Here is a 22,619-nt window from a genome sequence, read left to right on the forward strand (position 1 = left end):
TATGCCCGAATATATACGAAAAACTATTTGGGCATATTAATATTAATTCTTATTAATTGGCCACCAGCACGTTTTGCACATGCACGGTGCGATCTTTGAGTTGGTATGCATGACGTCTCATGGATGCCACACGCTATCTTGGATACGCTCATACATGCATATGATGTCACCTGAGGCCTTGCGCGTGCGGCACCATGTGACATCATGTGCTATGCCTCCAAGATGGAACAGAACAGAACATGCTGGTGGCCAATGTGGCCGCCTAGCGTTCTGCTGTTTAAATGTGTGATTTAGGATTCGGACGTTCGTTGCCTCCGAATCTGAAACAGCATAATTTTTTGTTTTGTCAAACAAAAAGAATAAACATGTTCTTATTTTTAATTAGTTTCGTCCGAAATTAATTTTTATGCTGTGCACATGTCTATTATCAATGTATTTCAATTCACCTCTTGTTATCATAATGTTATGGCTGATCGGTGTGTTTACTTAATGCAGACCATTTGTCAATATGTTGCTACATTAACTTAGTATATCAAGTTGAAAAATGTATAAAGGTGGGAATACCCTTTAAGGCTGTCATTTTTGTTTAATGCAGTCATCTTCTCGTTAATTGCCATTATCTCTGAAAAACAAATGTCCTATTATAACTTGAGAGTTTATCTAACCAATCTCTCTATGTGCTTCATATACTGTATCTGCAAGTTGAACAGTAAAGATGAAAATGGCGTTCTAGTGGAAAACTGGAGCGGGATCTATGATGATGGGATCAGTCCCAGCAGCTGGAATGGAAGTTCTGTCATTTTAAAAGATTGGTACCTTAAGGGTTTTAAGCCTGTGAAATATGGACAGTGCTGGGTATACGGTGGATTACTCTGCACAGGTAAGCATTATGCAGATACATGTTATGCTGCATTCTTATGTAATATAATAGAGAATGTGTATATGCATCATGCAATCCACCATCACAATATACTGTAAATATTATAACTTATGTACACAGGAGTCAGACTCAGAAGCAAGTCAAAAGCAGCCAAAAAACAGCATGCTTTTAGAAGGTTTTCTAAGGGGTCCTTAACATGAACCTGTCATTTGTATATGTTGATGTCCACTTACAGCCTTACTATATGTATCTAATAAATACGAACAAAAGAATAACATCTTGCACTCAAATAAATAATTTTCATAGGTCTTGAGACTGAATCCTGGTACATAACCTAGACCAGCATCTCTCAACCTTTTTTTTAGTCATGTCACTCTGTAAAAGTATGCAAAATCTCGAGGTCCCTGTCTAAAAATTGAATGAGTTTTAAGGGGTACCCCAGTCAAAAACACCCCAAAAAATAGGTTTTCTCGCATCACATTGAAGTGCCCCCTTCAAATCAAGACCCCCCCTTCACATGAGAGTCACCCTTTGTATCAGCAGCCCCCCTTTAACATCAGAAGCCCCACTTTCATATCAGAGTGCCCCCCTCCCTTCACATCAGTCTTCATTTCCCTATTCATATCACAGTCCCACTACCTAAACATTTTGAGGCACCCCTATGGAGGCTAGGAGACACACCAGTGTGCCACGAGACCCTGGTTGAGAAAGGTTGGCCTAGATTAATCCACTGAATCCTGGTAAAGAGACTAGATGTTTCCAAGGCAGGCCTTGAGAAAGACCTGCCTGTACTTTGTGTCTCTATATTTTGACCTATTCTCCCTTATTAAAACATCCTGCCACTGGTCAGTGGCCATTATTTCTTAATGAGAGGTTGGGGTGGTGATGCTGTATGTAAGCCAAACTGGCGGTACCCAGATTCCATTGCCTGCTTTCTGAATTTCAAGATTCACCAAACCTGTAGCGAATCAAACCCAGGCAGGTTCTGTAATCCCTATTGTGTAGCATCATTAGCCATCACCAATCCATAAAACCATATACCTCAAATCTGATCTATCAACAGTCCTCAGAGTCTGTCGCACTGGTGTGTCCTTCTTTGGACACGATTTGCACACTGTTGTCCCTCTATCTAAAGTGCTGTGAGATGCACAGCCTAAAATAGCATGAGCATTCTTAGTTCCTCCAACAACTGTTCAAGTCTAGTGCATGGTAATGCCTAGTCATTATCATTACATTATCAGTTATGGCATCAGTTTTGATTGTATGACTGTATTTTGCACTAAGTTTTAATTTATCCAGGCTATGGTATAGCTAGTAGTAGTTTGTTACATTCAACAAGACTTGTACTGTTGAAGGTGTTTCACTGCTCACCCAAGTGGCTTACATAGTTCATGTATTTATAGCCACGGGGTCACTCAGTCTACTTAATCCAATCACCAGGGAATGGATCAAGGCAGGCACTGGTTTTCAAGAGCATGATGGGAGGTATGAAAGTTTGTGAATCCACCCTGTTCTAATTACATGATGTACTCACCATGGTGCCATTAAGCCTGGGACATCAGTTAATTGCTAGAGTTGACTAACGGTGTGAATTGTTGTTAAAATGCCAGGGTAAAGATGATAAAACAGCATAATATGTGGGTGACAGATGCTGTTGAAGGTCCCCACCCCTGTTTAGATGGTTGCTACAGTTTATCATAGATGTCCTTTTTTATGCCTCTCGTAAAGTAGTTGTTCTCTGTCCATAATGTGTACTGCTTGTCCCTGAAAGACTGTCCCTTTTCCTTAAAGTGTGTTACCACTTTTGCACTCGAATTTGAGAAAACCCTTCTATATGTTTGTTGTGTGTTCCCATTTACACAGTAGAATGAAAAACATTTCTTACCTGTAAGATGTTTTATTGTAGCAAGCAACGTCGCCGACTCCAGGTTTTTTCTGAACACCTTCACAATGATGTGTCCTTATTGAAAGACTTAGGACTGAAATGTGGAGATTGTCTTTCTCTCATTAACTTCATTAACATACAATGCATAAACCAGGCAATTTGTAGTTGGCTTCTATTGCTTGAACATTCATTGAGCTGCGGGAAGTCGTCACCCATATCTGGGTCCAGGTGTCAGGGGCAGAGGCGTAACTAGTGACCTCAGGGCCCCGATGCAAGAATCCATGATTTTCCGCTGCCAGATCCCATGTCACCTTCATAGTCCCAGCTCCCTACATCTCCTGTGATGAGGGGGCGGGGATAACACCACTTCCTACTCATTGGCTGCTGCGCCGGCTGGATACTTCACGCTGCGCCCGAAACAAGCAAGACACATCTGCTGCTGTCCTATCCCCCCCGACCCAGCCTTCTTACTTACCTTTACACTCCAGCAGCAGCCTCCACCGCTCCCGCCTTGATCTTCTTCACCTCCGCCCACTAAAAAGAAAGCTCTGCCCCCAGAAAAGAAAAAACCTTCCTGCACATGAACAGGAAGGTACCAAAATATCACAATTGTACAGGGGGGTCAGCGCCGGGACCGTACCAACTAACTTCACATGTAATGTACGGCTGCGGCGGACCCTGCAAGCACCATTCACGGACACCGGTGTCCGTGTACGGACACCTTGCCAATCCATAGGGGGGCCCTATTCTTCCTCGCTGGGCCCCCCCCAGCAGGCGGAACGCCAGGGCCCGGTCGCAATTGCGACTGCTGCGACCCTGGTAGTTCCGCCAGTGGTCAGGGGTAATAGAGCATCCCACGTCCTGTTCCCACCTGGAAGCGTAGGGAGGAGGGGAGGCGTGCAGTTTATCCAACAGAAGGCTGTAAAGGGTAGATAGGGTCCCTGAACCACGTATCCCGCAGTGTAATAGTCTCTTGATGGGGCGTAAAGTTCCTAATCGGGCTAGCAAGAAATGTTTTATCTGTAAGAATTGGAAGACATGTCTAGGGGTCAGCTGATGTTTAATTTTGAGCGTCAGGAACGGTACAATACCCGTTTCAGAGCAGAAGTCTTTGATCAAACTCAGGGCGCTAGAGAACCACGATTTAAAGGCAGCAGGGTTGGAGTATCCTGGTTGGAACAGCGGGTTGCCATGGATAGACATCAGGGGAGTGTGGGGGGACATCCATCTCATAGAGTGGTGGAGGCCATCCCAGATTTTCAGGGTATGTTGAAGAACAGGATTCGTAAGGGTCCCTCGTTTCGTGGGCGGTAAGCAAGGGAGGTTGAGGAGCGATGTCGGGGAGCATGAGTAGGCTTCTAAGGAGACCCATAGAGGCATTTCTGACTTTCCAAACCAGAGAACCAAAGGAGCCAACTGAGCCGCGTGATAATATTTCTGGAAAAAGGGAGGTCCCAGACCCCCTTCTAATTTGTTGCGGTAGAGGACTAAGTGTGACACTCTCGGAAAGGAACCCTTCCAAATGAAACATAGGATGCTGTGTTGGAATAGCCGGAGCCGAAAGGTGGGAACCGAGACGGGGAGGACCCTTGCGTGATATAAAAATTTGGGAAGTAAGGTCATTTGAATGGCCGTAACCCTCCCAAGCCATGATAAGGGATGTTTCTCCCAAGAGGACAGTAGAGATTCCATATGGGATAATAGTTTTGGGTAATTCGCATTGTACAATTGGTCATAGGAGGGGGTGAGGCATATCCCCAAGTGGGGCAGCGCCGTGGCTACCCACATGTATGGGTATGATTGTTGCAGCAAGGAACATATGGAGGGGGGCAGGGATACATTAAGTGCTTTGGATTTGTGCAAATTAACGAAAAGGCCTGAAAGGGTACCATATTGTTGTAGTAGGGGTTGAAGGTTCGGGAGGGAGAGCAACGGATCAGTAAGGATCAGAAGTGCGTCATCAGCAAACAGACTAAGTTTGTGGTGGTATCCTGCCACTTCTATACCCTTAATACCCCCATGCTGCCGTATTGCTTGAGCAAAGGGCTCTATGGCTAGTGCAAATAGAGGGGGGGGGAGAGTGGGCAGCCCTGTCTGGTCCCTCTAGTGATATCAAACCTTTGGGAGTGGAAGCCCTGGTATTGGACGTATGCCGTGGGTTCAGAATACAATGAGTCAATTAAGCGCATGAATGAGGGCCCAAACCCCCATTTAGTCAGGGTATAGCGTAGATAGTCCCACCCAACTGAGTCGAAGGCCTTACTTATGTCAAGTGCTAGTAGCATAGTCGGGAGTTTCCTCTGGTGGGAGATATGTATTAAGTGTGATATTCTCCGAACACTATCTCCCGCCTGTCTTCCCAGCATAAACCCCACTTGGTCCTTAGAAATCAATTTTAGGATAGGAGATTGGAGTCTCAGTGTCAGAATTTTGGTGAGCAATTTAAAGTCAACATTGATCAAAGAGATCGGATGGTAATTAGACCATGAGGTGTGATCAGTTTCAGGCTTGGGGATCATACAGATGGAAGACATCAGTGATTGCTTCCTCAGCCGCCCTCCCTCCTGCATGGCGTTAAAGTATGCAGTTAAGTGTGGGGCAAGAGTATCCGCAAATTTCTTATAGTAGATGGCACCAAAGCAGCTTCCCAGTACTAAGTAATTTGATAGTATGCAAGACTTCTTCTGAAGTGATGGGCGCATCGATCAGGTGCCGGTCGTCGTCAGATAGGGAGGGGAGGTCGAGGGAGGAAAAAAAGGCCTCCATGCTCGAGACCTCCAGTGGACCTGTGGTGCGGTACAGTTCACTCAGGTGCGACCTAAAAGCGTCTAGGATTTTAACCGGGTGGGCCGTCACATGGCCACCATGAAGTTTCAGTCGAATGGGGTCACGTCTAGTATTGGTGTCTCTGAGCCTGTGCGCTAACATGGTGTCTGGTTTGTCACCTTTGATGTAGAATCTATGCTTGGTCTAAGCCAATCGGTCGTTCGCAAGGTGTGTAAGACAAAGATTCAGCTCGGACCGAATGTTAAACAGTTTGGATCTGTGTTCAGGAGTGGGGGTCTGTTGGAAAGCCTGGGAAGCCGATTGAAGGTCAGATTCAAGTTGGTCAATACGGGCTGTCCTTTTTCTTTTAGCTTGAGAGGCTAGTTGAATCAACTTGCCTCTGATAGTAGGTTTATGTGCCTCCCAGACCGTAATCGGGGATGAAACTGAGTCCAGGTTCAAAGCAAAATAATCAGTCAGGGAGGCTTGTGCCGAGGCCAGAATATCCGGACTGGCTAGCAAGGAGTCCCGTAATGACCAAGTGAAACCCGTCTTGAGGGGGATGGCAAGGTTAATATTGATAGGGATGATCTGACCATGAGACGGGACAGATAGCGGCCGAGGACACTTGAGGCAAGGCCACAGCTCGTATCAGGATATGGTTGATACGGGAAAATACATTATGGGGGTTGGAATAGAAAGTAAATTGCTCCTTAAGTGGGTGGAGGGCATGAAAACCTCTAGCCATAGAGATATCCGAGGGTGGGGTTGCCGGGTGGTTGGGGTCATGACGATCAACATGAGGATGTATAGAGAGATTGGAGTCCCCACATAGCACCATAGACCCCCTAGCATGAAAGTCAATAACTTGGAGCAGATGCGAAAAAAAACCCAGCTGACCAGTATTATGGGCATAGTAGGAGACCACAGTAACTGGTGAATCATGGATTGAGCCCACCAAGATCAAGTACCTGCCCTCCGGATCCCTGATTACTAGGGATGCACCGATACCGGTATTTTTGTACCGAGTACGAGTACCGATATTTTTTTTTTGGTACTCGCCGACGCCAATTACCGAGTAATGGAAGTCCCATTCAGTAAGCCAGGTGGCGTGTAATGACTCGCCACCTGGCTTCCTGATTAGCCGGGAAGCCGAGCAGCGTGTAAAGAACTGATTACCTTCTGGCTGACGAAGAGAGCAGACCCACCGAATGCTATCAAGACTCCTCTGTGTTTCGTAGGTGCGGAGGCTAAAAAAAACAGAGGATAGTTAGAATGTAAAAATGTCGGATTATAGGATTGGGGAAAGTGGGTCTCTTGGAGGCACACAATATCAGCTTTAAGTTGCTTGAAATGTCTAAAAGCTTTGATTCTGTTGTTAGGTTGATTGAATCCATTAACATTGAGAGAGGCTATTTCTAGGGCCATGTGGATTGATGTACGAGTTTAAGGTTAGAGGGAGGAGGGGAAGGGAGGAAAAGAAATAGGTAAGTAGTGGTTCAAGGAGAGGGGAAAAAGGAGTAGGAAGGAGCAAAAGAACCAGAGAGGGGAGACACTCAAGGGGCAAGAAACAGTCTCTGAACCAACAATGTGGGGTATCGTTCACTCAACTGGGATCCGGGCAAAAGCCAAATCCGAGGTAGTGAAGGAGGGTACCAGAACGGGAGACAGACCTGCTAAATGGCTAAATGTATAAAACACAGAACCTAGGTGCTTGTGGCTGTTAGACCCTGAAGCCCTGGAAGTGATACAGTAGTATGAGTTGCAGTACATGCAGGTAAATAACAGGAGAAAACAAAAACAAAATAGCCATTATGGGGGGAGCTCAAGTCAACTGTTTGATCTGGCGCCAGGGTACCCCCACGGAGGGCATGGAACCTAGGGGGCAAGCTAGCGCCAGAGGAGTCCAATAGGAAACAAACAGAACAACAGCCCAGCATGGAACCGATATACAGTCCGGGTGAGACTAGGGTCCTCCGCAGAGGTAGCCGCGAGAATCACAGTCTGATGATGAACTGGCCTGAACCATAGGCAGCCAAACGGAATAACAATCACACCAGCATAGCGTGGTGCAGACGGTGACCTGGTAGGGAGCAACAGTGCTCAGCAACTGGGTAGAAAGGAGCAGTCCTGGTGGAGCAGTCATCCATGTGAGCCAGCGGACGAAGGAAAGTTAGGTGTCATCCTCAAGGTTGCTGGGGGCGCAGGCAGGTTGGCCGGAGGGCGAGTAGGGCGCTCCCTCCCAGAGCGTAATGTAGGCGAAGAGGGACCATCATCCGTGGCAGCATCAGTATGACCCAGTTAATGCAGGGAGTCCAGACCATTTCCTGAACACCCAGGGAGTTACCAAAGATCCATTGAGTGGAAACATCCCTCGAACCCACTATTGGAGACCAGATTGTAACAATCACCCCCTGGAGGAAATAGCGAGATGCGCTCACACTCAAGTGGACTATTGGACCATACTGGAAAAAATCTCCAAACCGCCCGGACTATGAGAAAACTTCAGTAACGTGAGTGACTAAAAAAGTGTTATAACCCAGGGAGTTACCAAAGATCCATTGAGTGGAAACATCCCTCGAACCCACTATTGGAGACCAGATTGTAACAATCACCCCCTGGAGGAAATAGCGAGATGCGCTCACACTCAAGTGGACTATTGGACCATACTGGAAAAAATCTCCAAACCGCCCGGACTATGAGAAAACTTCAGTAACGTGAGTGACTAAAAAAGTGTTATATATATATCCGTTAAGGACATCATTTGAATATCACTCTGAAGTAAAGACCTATACCATCTACACTTAAAATTGAGTATAAGGAGAAAGAGAAGAAAAAGTCAGGCGGTTTGTTAATTGAAGATAACCCAGTGATAGTCTGTCCGTGAGAAACCCCCTCCCCCATTAACAAAAGGTCCTGTTATACCTCACCGCTCCAACTATGGTAGTCCATGGCTGATGAACAGGAAGGGGTCAATTGCACACACGGCCAGATCCAAGCCGGCGGCATTTAACACCAAACAAAAGGAAGATTCCAGCTTAAACGATAAGCAAGAGACAGAAGGAAAAATAGTCTGAAAGCAAAGTGAAAATATATTCCTCCAAATTAAGAAGACTTACACACAGGAAATATCAAACCAACAAGCAACATTAACTTTAAACATCTGTTATAAATCCAATGAAAAGTGGAGAAAGTCAGCGTTGGAATTACTGATCTGTTTAAAATCCTTCTTTTCACTCGAATATAGAAATCAGAAGAAAATTCCTTTTTCTCCCCACTTTGGGATAATCCCTCCAGTCCATGTAGTTTACGAAAGTTGGCATGCATATGGGGATTTTCACGGAGGGAAAAAGACTGAAGTACTAGGTACATCGGTCATTTCCCCCCACGGTGAAATCAAGGTTAATGCAAATGAGGATCGATCCACATATAATTTATGACTGTCTGTAATCTACAAGTTTTTAATGGTAATTAGTGAGTCCAATGTGTTGTCCTAAATGTTGTTTTCAATAAAATTACTTTTTTTGCAATCAATTGGCTTGTCCGGATCCCTAAGTTGACCACTGCTAACCCGTTATCTTCTAACGAGTTAATCCTCTCTTTTTGTATTCACACATCTCATCCACAGTGATGAAGGTATAGGTTTTGCTATCATAGAAGAATTGCAATTTAAAGGGGAAGCCCCAGCGGTACCTGATCTTTTTGGCTTGGAGCACTTGGAGCAGGGGGCGGAACTCTCGCCATCGAGCTATAGTAGCCGGTGAAAGATCACAGAATATCTGGTACCCGAATCCCTGGAATTGTAAAGTCCCAGCCTCCCTGGCTGCTTGGAGGAGTCGTTCCTTAGAGCGATAAAAATGGAGGCGAACAATAATATCACTCGGAGGGCCCTCAGGCGTGCATCGTGAGAGCGCTCGGTGGATCCTGTCGAATTCCAGTCTCTCAATGGGAATATCGGTGGCCAATTCCTGGAATAGCGCAGTGACCGTCGAGAAGTCCAGAAGTTGCAAGTCCAGAACCGATTCAGGGACTCCTCTTATACGCAGATTCGATCTGCGGTCCCGGTTCTCCGAATCCTCCAGCTGTGTCAGGAGGGATAGGTTCAATGAACGCAGTCGCTCCAGGTCAACCCCCTCCCCCATTAACAAAAGGTCCTGTTATACCTCACCGCTCCAACTATGGTAGTCCATGGCTGATGAACAGGAAGGGGTCAATTGCACACACGGCCAGATCCAAGCCGGCGGCATTTAACACCAAACAAAAGGAAGATTCCAGCTTAAACGATAAGCAAGAGACAGAAGGAAAAATAGTCTGAAAGCAAAGTGAAAATATATTCCTCCAAATTAAGAAGACTTACACACAGGAAATATCAAACCAACAAGCAACATTAACTTTAAACATCTGTTATAAATCCAATGAAAAGTGGAGAAAGTCAGCGTTGGAATTACTGATCTGTTTAAAATCCTTCTTTTCACTCGAATATAGAAATCAGAAGAAAATTCCTTTTTCTCCCCACTTTGGGATAATCCCTCCAGTCCATGTAGTTTACGAAAGTTGGCATGCATATGGGGATTTTCACGGAGGGAAAAAGACTGAAGTACTAGGTACATCGGTCATTTCCCCCCACGGTGAAATCAAGGTTAATGCAAATGAGGATCGATCCACATATAATTTATGACTGTCTGTAATCTACAAGTTTTTAATGGTAATTAGTGAGTCCAATGTGTTGTCCTAAATGTTGTTTTCAATAAAATTACTTTTTTTGCAATCAATTGGCTTGTCCGGATCCCTAAGTTGACCACTGCTAACCCGTTATCTTCTAACGAGTTAATCCTCTCTTTTTGTATTCACACATCTCATCCACAGTGATGAAGGTATAGGTTTTGCTATCATAGAAGAATTGCAATTTAAAGGGGAAGCCCCAGCGGTACCTGATCTTTTTGGCTTGGAGCACTTGGAGCAGGGGGCGGAACTCTCGCCATCGAGCTATAGTAGCCGGTGAAAGATCACAGAATATCTGGTACCCGAATCCCTGGAATTGTAAAGTCCCAGCCTCCCTGGCTGCTTGGAGGAGTCGTTCCTTAGAGCGATAAAAATGGAGGCGAACAATAATATCACTCGGAGGGCCCTCAGGCGTGCATCGTGAGAGCGCTCGGTGGATCCTGTCGAATTCCAGTCTCTCAATGGGAATATCGGTGGCCAATTCCTGGAATAGCGCAGTGACCGTCGAGAAGTCCAGAAGTTGCAAGTCCAGAACCGATTCAGGGACTCCTCTTATACGCAGATTCGATCTGCGGTCCCGGTTCTCCGAATCCTCCAGCTGTGTCAGGAGGGATAGGTTCAATGAACGCAGTCGCTCCAGGTCATCCTCATGTCCCTCCACTATTATAGTAATATCGTTGCAGCGGGATTCAATTGTGGTAGTGCGTCTGCCCACGTCCCGTATCTCTTTTATAAGTTTTGATGTAATTTGCTTGGATGCTTTATGGAGGGTAGATTCGAATTGTGCCGGCAGTGAATGAGTAACCTCAGGGTCCGCTTGGCTAGCCTGCGAGCTGTCCTCCAGGGGGTCTGCGGGTTCGCCAGAGGAACGGGAATCTTCGTTCCTCTGTGATGGCGCCGGCGCCATCTTGTGAGCCGCTCGGCCCAGAGCCTCGTGGAGCGTGGGCTGGCTCAGCTTGCCACCCCGACTCCTAGTACAGGACATGGTGGTATCGATCGGACGGCGGGGGGAGCCCGGATCCGAAGGCTCCCGTGGTTACCGTGAGTGAGACCTACGATAGCCTAAATAGGTCTTCACTTCTCCCGTTCTGGCGCGTAGCTGATCAGTGAGCGTCCATCTTGGTCAGCCTCGCGCATGCGCCCCAACCCTTTAATCCTTTTGTTAGGACAGGCGGTGTTCAAATCTACTTTACAAATGATAATGAACTCACCCTCACAACCCCTCCTAACATTACAAAGAAGGAGAAGCAAGTAGAACTTTTAACCCTTAAGAAGCCAAGAAATCCTAACACAAATAAAAACAATTTAAACTGAATTTGTAAAATATTTGTATAGCTTATGCTATATGAATGGGAATATAACTGTTGGGGTGTGTTCCTGATACTGAGTACAACTGAGGAAAGTACTTGGACGAGTAGCAAAATGTTTTCAACATTACAGAACAAGTCCAACTGAATGTGACATGCCATTGCTAGCTATCATTTTAGTCTATTTGTATCAAGTGAACCACAATGTTTTTCGGTTACTGTTACTTTCCTCCAACATCCTTTATACTTACAGGGTTATTCATAAAAGGGTGAAGAGTTTGGAGAAGGCATTGGAAGTGAACAATCTAGGACAGTGTTTTTCAACCTTTTTTGTGCAAAGGCACACTTTTTTCATGAAAAAAATCACGAGGCACACCACCATTAGAAAATGTTAAAATTTTTTACCTCTGTGCCTATATTGACTATATATAAAGTAATTCTCTTGAATAGGAATCAAATAAACACAAAGAAATTATTTTATAATTACTTTATTATGAAATAATAAAGTATTTTATAATTGTTCATATTTCTGTTCAATTCATGACTTAACTTCACACTTCACACAAATACGTTTTAAATTCAAACTGTAGCACTGACGTAGCCCTGGTTAAAGTAGGGTTCAGTGGGGTCTCACTAGTCTTGGTTAAACCCCACAGAGCCCTGGTGAGACCCTACCAAGCCCTGCTTTAACCAGGGCTCTGTAGGGTCTCACCAGAGCTATGTGGGGGTCTCACCAGCCTGGTTAGACCCCTCAGAGCCCTGGTGAGATCCCACACTGCCCTGGTTAAACCCGGACTCTGTAGGGTCTCACCAGCACCAGGGCTCCGTAGCGTCTCACCAGGGCTCTATGGGGTCCCACCATGGCTATGTGCAATTTCACCAGCCTGGTGAGACCCCTCAGAGCTCTGGTGAGACCCCACAGCCCTGGTTAAAGTAGGGTTCAGTGGGGTCTCACAGGGCTCTTTGGGGGTCTCACTTGGGCACTGTGGAGTCTCACCAGCCTGCTTAAACCCCACAGAGCCCTGGTGAGACCCTACCAAGCCCTGCTTTAACCAGGGCTCTGTAGGGTCTCACCAGAGCTATGTGGGGGTCTCACCAGCCTGGTTAGACCCCTCAGAGCCCTGGTGAGATCCCACACTGCCCTGGTTAAACCCGGGCTTTGTAGGGTCTCACCAGCACCAGGGCTCCGTAGGGTCTCACACGGGGCTCTATGGGGTCCCACCATGGCTATGTGCGATTTCACCAGCCTGGTGAGACCCCTCAGGGCCCTGGCAAGACCCCACAGAGCCCTGGCAAGATCCCACAGAGCCCTGGTCTCACCAGGGCTCCATGGGGTCTCACCATGGCTTTGTGGGGTCTCACCAGGGCTCATAGGGGGTCTCACCACACTCCGGGGGGAAACACCTTCACCCCCTTCTCTTTCCTAGGAAGCCGGTTTGGGGGGGGGGCTTTACATTTGGTTCTGCCCTCTGCGGTTAGAATGAGTCACACTTTAATGATCACACATATTGTTAACTCCTTCATGGCACACCCAGCGTTACCACACAACCCCAAAAGCCCCATGGCTTTGTGGGGTCTCACCAGGGTAGCAGATTTTGCCTTGTACACACATGCGATGACTCACCGGCCCAAGAGTGAGGAGGAGACTCAGCCCAAGTGATTCCGTCAGGTAACGAAGGGAAGGGGGAGGAGTCTATGTCCGTGACATCACCGGACTCCTCCCTCCTTCCCTTCGTTACCCATCACGGACAACTACATCACCCGACTCCTCCCCCCTTCCCTTCGTTCGCCGACAGAGTGACTCGGGGAAGGGGGGAGGAGTCCGGTGACGTCGATGTCCGTGACGTCACCGGATCTCCGACGGAAGACCCGGAAGCCGGCGGAGAGGTGAGTAACTTTGATCGATCAAAATAATTTTGATCGATCAAAGAAATTAACGATTAATCGACGGCACACCAGACAATATCTCACGTCACACTAGTGTGCCGCGGCACAGTGGTTGAAAAACGCTGATCTAGGACAACAAAGCTGATTGCGAAAAATTCTTCAATTCAGCTCACTTTCCAGTTCAGCTATGTTGTCCTAGATTGTTGACTTCTACTGCCTTCTCCAAACTCTTCACCCTTTTGTGAATAACCCTGTAAATGTACATTGTGTATACATTACTTTACACTGAAAATGTATTCAATGTGCTATAAAAAAATGCATTAACTGCTTCAGGACTGCCCACTGTCAAAAAACATCCTGGTCCTGAAGCAGTTATACCAAGAACATGGCTGCCATTCTCCGTCCCTTAGAGCCAGGAGAAGTAGCTGGTGAAGCAGATTGCTGCTTCATCAGCTTCTTTGGGGTCCCTAGGTGACATAAGGGGTCTGAATGACCCCTGATGTCCCCATAAAGAGGACCTTTCACATCATATTGTTAGCCTCCTATGTGATAGCAATAAAGTTAAGTGTAAAAAAAAAAGAAATGAAAAGTAACATATAAAAAAAGCAAAATATCATTTTTAAAGTCACCCATCCCCACAATCACGCACATACAAATGCAAACACGCGCCGGGTGCGCCTAAATGCAAAAAAAAAACGAAAAAGAAAATTGCGCCACACAGGTTACATATTGCCACGATTAACAGAGTGAGAGCAATCTTTGTAGGGCCATTAATCACTGTTAATGCTAAACTGATGAGCAGTAAAAGCTTTGCAAATGTCGCCTATGGGAAATTTTGGGTATTGTAGTTTTTAGCGGTAACAGGCGCACACAATTTTAAGGCTTGACATGCTTGGTATCTATTTACCCGACGTGACCCCGTCTTTTATATTTTACAAAGAAATTGGGTATTATATTCCGTTTCTGTGCACTAAGTTTAATTTTTGTATATTTTATCCTAAAAATACTGGTTCGATAAACATTTGCACAGATATCGTACACATAAAACAATTGCAACTAGCATTTTTTTTATTCTACAGGGCCACTGCTTTCAGAAAATATAAAATTGTTTGGGGATTTTAGTTACATAGTTACATAGTATTTGAGGTTGAATAAAGACATTAGTCCATCAAGTCCAACCTATTACCTATTAGGATCTCATTCTAGGAGTACCTGTACCCCTGTATATTACGGTCCCTTAAGAAATCGTCCAAACGTTTCTTGAACAATTCCACATTATTTGCTGAAATCACCGCCTGTGGCAGTGAGTTCCAGACCCTAACTGATCTTACTGTGAAGAACCCCCTTCGCCCCTTGCCCCTTGTGCTGGAATTTTTTTTCCACCAATTTTAGGTGGTGGCCTCTAGTTTTTGTAATGGAGTTAATTTTAAACAGTTTATCGCTAATGTTGCTACCAGCATTGAACATCTTGTACATGGAAATCATATCCCCCCTTAATCTCCTCACCTCTAATGTTTAAATTTAGTAGCCTTGTCTCGTAGCTCTGGTCCTCCATACCCCTAATTAGTTTGGTTGCCCTCCGCTGGACCAGCCATAGAGTTTCCACGTCTTCCCCATTAATTGACGTGATATCGTCCCTTATATGCACATTTAGATTATTTTTAACGTAAATGCAAACACCCCCCCCCCTCTTCTCCCACCTCTGTCCCTCCTGAACAGTTTATACCCCTCTATATTAGTAGCCCAGTCATGCGTGCTGTCCAGCCAGGTTTCCGCTATACCCACTATGTCGAAGTCCTCTTCAATTAACCTAATTTCGAGCTCCTCTATTTTATTTGCCAGACTTCTAGCGTTGGTGTACATACATTTAATTCCTCTCTTTTTGTGGGACAAAAGTTTACTACCTTGTTGTTCCCCACTATTTTTATTGTTATTATTCTGCCTTGATTTCGGTCGTCCGTTGGTAGTTATACTTACATGTGCCAAGGGATTTCCTATATTGACTGGTGTGAGCCCACTATTATTAACTCCTTTTTTACTACTTTCTGTGTTATTTTTATCTATGATTTTAAGCCGTTTTTTATCCAAAAATTCAGATTTTATCATGTCTATGCAAATAGTAAGAAATTGCTCTGGACAGCATGTGGTAATACTATTTTTTTTTGCAGTACTTAGGTGCTTAGGCATTCCAACAAGGGTCATCACCAACTTTAACTCTGCCCATGACAAGAATGCAAACCTCTTTCTAGATATGTTTTATGACAACCATGGAACAGCCAATGTGTCCCAGCAAGATGCGATATGGTAAGCAAATGTTAACATAAAACAGTAATGGCTAGTCCAAAAAATGTTTGGCCATAATGAAAAAATGGCCATATTCGGTCTGGACACTAAGGGTCTATTCCTATCATACTGCACGGTGGTAATACATGCATAACAAACGTTTTATTGTGCATTGAGATGCGCTGCAATACTATAGCCCCAGGGGTATCCCTGCAATTTCCGCGGACTCAGGGGGTGCTGGCAGTACACGTAACCTAGAGGTGGGGGTTTGTGCTGTTAGCGGCACACATTACGGGAGGTGTTGGTTCGGGATTGGTGTCCTGCCCAGCTGTGTATTGTCCTGCCCAGCTCACTGATGTCACTGGTTACCAGTTACTGATGTTACTGGCAGGATCTGCTTTTAAGAAACTTTGCATCAAATTAAACTGTATACAGAAAGGCATTATACAGTATAAAGTCAAAAATTGATTAAAATGTTTACATGCACTTCAAGTTCAGCGTTACATAATGTTCTCATACATCTCAATTTGCAGGAATTTCCATGTCTGGAATGAAGCCTGGTTCACCCGTAAGGATCTCGGCCCTGCCTATAATGGTTGGCAGGTTATGGACTCAACACCGATGGAGTTAAGTGAAGGTGAGAGGTTGTTTATATAAACCCATGTTTTCATCGTTTTTAGTTTTACTGCTCAATTATTTTAGTTGTATGGGAAATGTACTGTAAAAAGAGCTAATACATTTAAATGACAACATATTAACAAGAACATTTACCAATTAAAACAATTTAGATAAAATATATCAGGAGTAAATAGTTATTTAATAATAACGTAAATGAAAACATTAATGGATGATAGTGTGCTAAAGCACCGTGTATCATAAACAAGTGACATATTTTTCAAATAATAATACTTGTTTTGACTTTTTTTTTTACATTCATCATGTTTCTAAACAGCTGCTTCCAAGCCTTTCCAGTACAAGATCACAAAGGACAGAGCAGACTCCTGCAGCTAGCAAAGAAGATATTGCTTCCCGTGATATCTGCCATCATTTCAGGGGTGCTCTCTCCCCCCCCCCCCCCCCCCCCCCCAAAAACCCACCATCAGTGGGGGAGAAGGCACCTCCCTGAAGTGAGAAGGGCACCTCCCTGAAATTGCTTTTTTCAGGTTGGGATCCCTGTGAATGCATTTTTAGGATTTAACTCCTGAATTTAGTGTCACTTTAAAGAAATAAAAAAAGGTAATAGTAATAGAAAAAAATACATGCTTGGGAAGGGGGGGTGAAAGCAAACTTGCTAGGTGAAAGCAAACTTGTGACCAGAATGTAGCCCTCCTCCCTGCTTATTTCCTTTGTTGCTCAGATGCTCTATTTGGCATTGGGACCTGAAGTCAATGCCCCATGCTTCTGGGAATGGAGGAGTATGTGAGTCACTCCATGTGACAGCACTGGGCCAGTCATAGCCCTGTGCAATCTCTGACTCACAGTTTACATAAGACCTTCGGCGCTCCCAGTGGCTAAACAGAGCAGCAGAGGAGTAAAAGAAAGGTAGGATCTACTGCTGGTGAGCAGGGAATAAACGTTAACTTGTTGCTTTGCCGTGCGTGGGCAAAGCAAAGATTTACTTTAAAGGGTATTTATGGTCAAAAAATAACTTTGTATTTCTATATTGATTTTCAATAAGTTCGATCCCTCTCCTAATGACCATATCCATCTAGAAATGTGTATGCTTACATATTGAAGATGTCCATAGGATATACTTCCTCAATGCACTGACAGCCCTGAATATGCACTGTCAGCCCTGAATATGTACTTGCTTGTGTCACAGCTCTCACAGAGCCTGCCTTCTGAACTACAACTCAACATCTGGACACTGTAACATTATCATTGCTTGCTGAAAGCAATGCATGATGGGATATGTAGCCTTGAGAAATCAAGATTGCATCACATTAAGCAGCTGGGAAAGAGACGGAAAGCACACTAGGAATCCAGGAAGTTGTTGAAAGTATAAAGCTCTCAGATGATGTTGCAAACATTGGTGTCCTTACTTTACTTTTGATGCCTTGGTATTGTAGGATTATATCGCTGTGGCCCTGCACCACTGGTAGCCATCCGGCAAGGAGACGTTGACCTCAGATATGATGTTGGCTTTATGTTTGCTTCAGTTAATGCTGACCTAACACTCTGGATAACAAGTAGCGATGGCACTAAGAAGAGAGTCTCTAATGACACCAAATACATTGGCAAATATATCAGCACAAAAGCCGTGGGAAGTGATGATCGCGTGGATGTCACACACATGTACAAATACCCAGAAGGTAAGAGAGACCTGGCAAGTGCCAGTCTTTAAGGTATACAATAAAGCATATCTACATCCATAAACACAAATGTAATATATTGCAGCTTTCTAGATGTGGTGGCTGCGTTAGTTTTCTTTTTTCAGGGTTTTTTTCTTCTTTATTTTGTCTTGGTGATTCTGCCAATAACACACTTTCTGTCCTAATATGACAACACTAACTACTCTATCGGGGCAACAGAAACATGACAAGATTACTGGGAACTTCCCCTGTCCTCTTGTCTATAACATGGGGGGCAGAGTTATGTAGTCCTCAGAACAGTATAACTGATAACAGGGCAGCACATGCAGTAAGCACAGGAAGTTATATTCTGTCAAGGTTTCTGGTAGGATAAGCAGGTGTTTATAGCACAAATATAAAAAAACGATTTCAGTGGTATCCATAGCAGACCATAATGAAGCAAATAAGAGACGTTCATTGTTCAGGTTTACAGAGAGCCCAACTCCAGACACAATGTGAATGCATTCTAAGGCAAATTATCTCTTTAGAGTGCATTGGAATCGGAGCCAAAAACATTAGTCAGTGGAGGTATGTTGACTTGAATTTGCATAGTGCATTGACATCCGTTGCGTTTTTGGGGGTTTTCTTTGGTTTGATTTTTACACTATGCTATGTAAGATATTGGTTCTGCCTTGTGTTGAAATGCATTAGCAGTTCACACCAGTCCATTGCATTGTGTTGTGCTGAAAAAATTTAGAGGCTGCTCTACTTCTTCAGTGGAGGACAGCGCAACGCAATGCACTGGTACGAACTGCTCCCATTCACACCCATTCATTTTTAGATGTTCTTGCATTAGCCAACACACCTAGTGTGAATGGGGCCTTAGAATGAACTAAAGTGAATGTCCAGCCATTGGGGCTCGGTTCCCTTTTGCAGATTTTCCCTCACTTCCTGACTGGAGAAATGTTGTCACTAAGACCAGAAGTAAACGTAAATCCTTCTAATGGAATAAAACTTGACAAGGGCGCTCATACTTCCCTACTCTGTGCAAAATGGGACTCATACTTTAATATACAAACTACCAGTGTTGCTGCCCAGGAATCAGTATGAATGAAGCTCAAAAATGATGGTTAGCATTTGGGTCCTGCACATAATATACTGTATATAATATGCACAAACTGATTCTAAAATATCATAATATATTTACATACAGTACATAATACACAAGTAAAAAGTATAAATTGCTAATAAAGTATTAAAATGAATGGGGTACCCTACTGCAGTACATCACACCACACCGCACCCTGTGGTACCTCTGCAATGTCGCACCCAAAAGGTATGGACGAAGGCTTAAACACTATACAAGCAGGGTTCATTCATCAGGCAATGTGATGATTGGACCCAGCATAATGAAGGACCTTCATTGACTGATGAAGGGACCCTGTGTTATCTCTATGCTGTATATGGTCAGAAACATGGTCAGAAAGGTTAATGTTGCCTTTAAGAAATGAAAAAAGGATGATTTACCCAGAGTACCAAACCCTGACTTGATTAGCCCCTTCAATTTTGGGCGTATTAGTTTCTAGGTAACTCTAAGAGAAAGACAACCCCCAGCTGCTTAAACTGAACACAAGAAAAAAGAGCTGAGCCAATAGGTGAGCTGAGCCAATAGGAATCAACTCAAAGTGCAGCTGATCAAGAAGGGTCGGAGAGTCAATATTTAGTACAAATTTGTAAATTTATTTAGTGTTAAAAAAGATTTTTTGGACATACTCAATGCACCAGTAAAACTAACGTCTAAGACGTTTACTGGGTGTTAGTTTTACTGGTGCATTGAGTATGTCCAAAAAAATCTTTTTTAACACTAAATAAATTTACAAATTTGTACTAAATATTGACTCTCCGACCCTTCTTGATCAGCTGCACTTTGAGTTGATTCCTATTGGCTCAACTCACCTCTTTTTTCCAATGTAGCCTTTAAACCTTTACACTCAAAAAACAAATTCTATCAATGCATCCCTCTATGTATGATGATTAATAATAACATAGACATGTCAGGTGTAAAATGCTGAGATTTTGTGATCTGTGATCTGTGATCTGTAATCTCACGAGATCTCAGGGAAAGGCATTTTCCTCCCCTGAGATGATGTGCTTGGTCACATGTCCTTGTCACATGTCTAGTCACATGTGCCAGAAATCCAGGAAGTAAAAGGAGAGCTAGTAATATGCCCTTAGTAAACATGGCCACTGTCAGAAGACTGGGGAAGAAAAGAGAAATAAGGAATGCAAAGAATACAAATACGGCAATTATCTAGAAGTATGTGTTTGTAGATTGTCATTACTAAACATTTCTGAAGGTGTGTATGTTGCTATTTTAAAGAGTGAAGGTCCACTTTAAGTAATCTTTACCCCAGGTACTTGTATCTTTGAAAAAAAAAGGGTAGTTTTAACAATAAAAAATTTTCTTTTAAAGACATGCTGAGGCGTAATATCATTCTCCTTACAGGGTCCGTCGAGGAACGGGCGATAGTTGACAAGGCAGTTAACAAGTTGTTAGAAAGTCCTTTTATGGAGCTTGAGAAAAAAATGCTGCTTTTCAAAAGAAAAGCTGAACAGAAACCACAAGAAGGAACGGGACTCCATGGAGGATTTTCATTGCTACAGAGACCAACCCTTGGACAAGACATAGATATGATACTGAGCCTGAAAAACACAACTTCAACAAGTATCAAAGTGGTTATGAACATGACATCATCCAGCATTCTGTATACCGGGAAACTCAAGCATGAGATCTGGGCAGATGCAAAGGCTCTTCCTCTGACTCCTAATGAAGGTATGGACACAGCCAAGAGTACCAAATCATTATATAAGTGATGCTAAGGTTTTCAGGTGAAAGGCAGTTTGACCGCTCGCCGTCCGCCCATTGTGAAAAAACGGACAGACGGCAAATTCACATTGGTGGGTTGCCGTAAATAGACGGCTTTTTTTTTGTGCTCGCGCACGCCTCCCTAGCGCGCAAGGGCAGAATAAACCCGTCCATTATAAAAAGCCGTTACCGGCTGTTTCACATACAAGCGATCGGCGGCACTATAGCCAGCCAATCGCTTGTATGTGCTGCCGGCGTGTGCCCCCTCCTCTAGTGCCGCTGTCGCTGTCCCGCCGCCGCCCCCCCACTCTTGCACCCTCACCTTCAATCCCGGGATCTTCTGCCCCATCTGCAGGCCCGGGACCAGCTCAGGAGGGTGTCAGGAGGAAGTTGGGAGGGAGATCAGCATCTCTCTCTGTAGTGTGAATGCGGAAGTAATGTGTATTTATGCACATATAAACGTAAATACTTTTCAGATGCGTCAGCGCGCGAAAATGACAATTGCGCTACACATGTTACATATCTCTGCGAACATCAGGACTAAAGGCAATTATTTTATGGCCATCAATCATTGATAATACTAAACTGATCAGCGGCAAAAGCTTTTAAAGCGTCGCCTATGGCCAATTTTGGGTATTGTAGTTTTTTGAGGTTTCACGGGCGAGTGAAATTTTAAGGCTTGACATGTTTGGTGTCTTTTTACCGACGTGACTCCACCTTTTACATTTTACCAAAAAATGGGTTAATCATAAATGTTTTATAATTTAATATAGGGGAAACGTTTTTTTGTTTTTTTTAAATTCGGTAATTTTTCCTTACTATAGTAAAAAATAAAACCCCCAGTGGTGATTAAATACCACCAAAAGAAAGCTCTATCTGTCCCAAAAAATAGTATAAAATTAATTTCAGTAAAGCGTTGCATGACAGAATAAATGTCAGTCAAAGTACTGCAGCGCTGAATACTGAAAAATGGCCTGGACGGGAAGGGGGTTTAACACCTTGGACTTCAAGTGGTTAAAGTAAAAGAAGAAATCTGGGGGGAAAATGCTTAACCCTTGCAGCGGGGATGCTCTGCGATGCAAACCATTGTGGCCATGGCAATGTATACAGCACTGTTTGTGCAAAAGTTGACAGGGAGGGCGGTAAATCAACCACCTGGTTTTGTGGCCCATGTTAGCAAGGCCTTAAAGGAGAATTATGGGGTTAAGGCTTTTCCCCATAGTTCTCCTTAGGGTAACGGGAGACAAACCTGTCACATATCTGGACACTTAATACTGAGCACACAATGAAAAAATGAATTAACAGTGTAGAGCAAAAGCAGAAGTTGAGCTTGGTCCCACCCACCTCTGCTTCCCAAGCCTCTACTATTTGTCCTTTCATATTTTAAAATAATATAATAAATGCTTCCTGAGCTATTCTTTAGTTAGCCCTAACATATCGATTTCTAGCTATGCAATACCAACTCTGTGGAATCTGTGAAAAATTAACAAAATGTCTCTTTTCTTCATTGACCCTAGAAAAACTCATAGCCATCACCCTGACATATGCCCAATACGGGAAATATGTAAGCGAAGACAATGTGATTCGTATGATTGCTCTGTGTGAGGTTGAAGGGACAGAGGAACGAATTTTAATGGAAATGGATGTGATTTTTGCAAAGCTTTCAATAAGTGTCCAGGTAATACGATTGAACAGCTCTGCAGTGGAAACTTTTTCTATGTTAAACATTTAT

General features: G+C 44.1%; 1 protein-coding gene across 1 annotated transcript in view; it reads left to right on the forward strand.

Moving 5' to 3' along the window:
* LOC108789311 (protein-glutamine gamma-glutamyltransferase E-like) overlaps positions 1-22,619 on the forward strand; it is a 44,832-nt gene that overhangs the window by 16,558 nt on the left and 5,655 nt on the right. The window contains exons 6-12 of the mRNA XM_018559283.1: positions 703-880; positions 15,616-15,751; positions 16,264-16,367; positions 17,800-18,042; positions 20,528-20,562; positions 20,596-20,854; positions 22,405-22,565. Coding sequence (XP_018414785.1) covers positions 703-880; positions 15,616-15,751; positions 16,264-16,367; positions 17,800-18,042; positions 20,528-20,562; positions 20,596-20,854; positions 22,405-22,565 — 1,116 coding nt within the window. The remainder of the gene's footprint in view (positions 1-702; positions 881-15,615; positions 15,752-16,263; positions 16,368-17,799; positions 18,043-20,527; positions 20,563-20,595; positions 20,855-22,404; positions 22,566-22,619) is intronic.

The sequence above is a fragment of the Nanorana parkeri genome, unplaced genomic scaffold, assembly GCF_000935625.1.
Source record: "Nanorana parkeri isolate BGI_ZX_2015 unplaced genomic scaffold, ASM93562v1 scaffold387, whole genome shotgun sequence".
In the NCBI taxonomy this organism is placed as follows: domain Eukaryota; kingdom Metazoa; phylum Chordata; class Amphibia; order Anura; family Dicroglossidae; genus Nanorana; species Nanorana parkeri.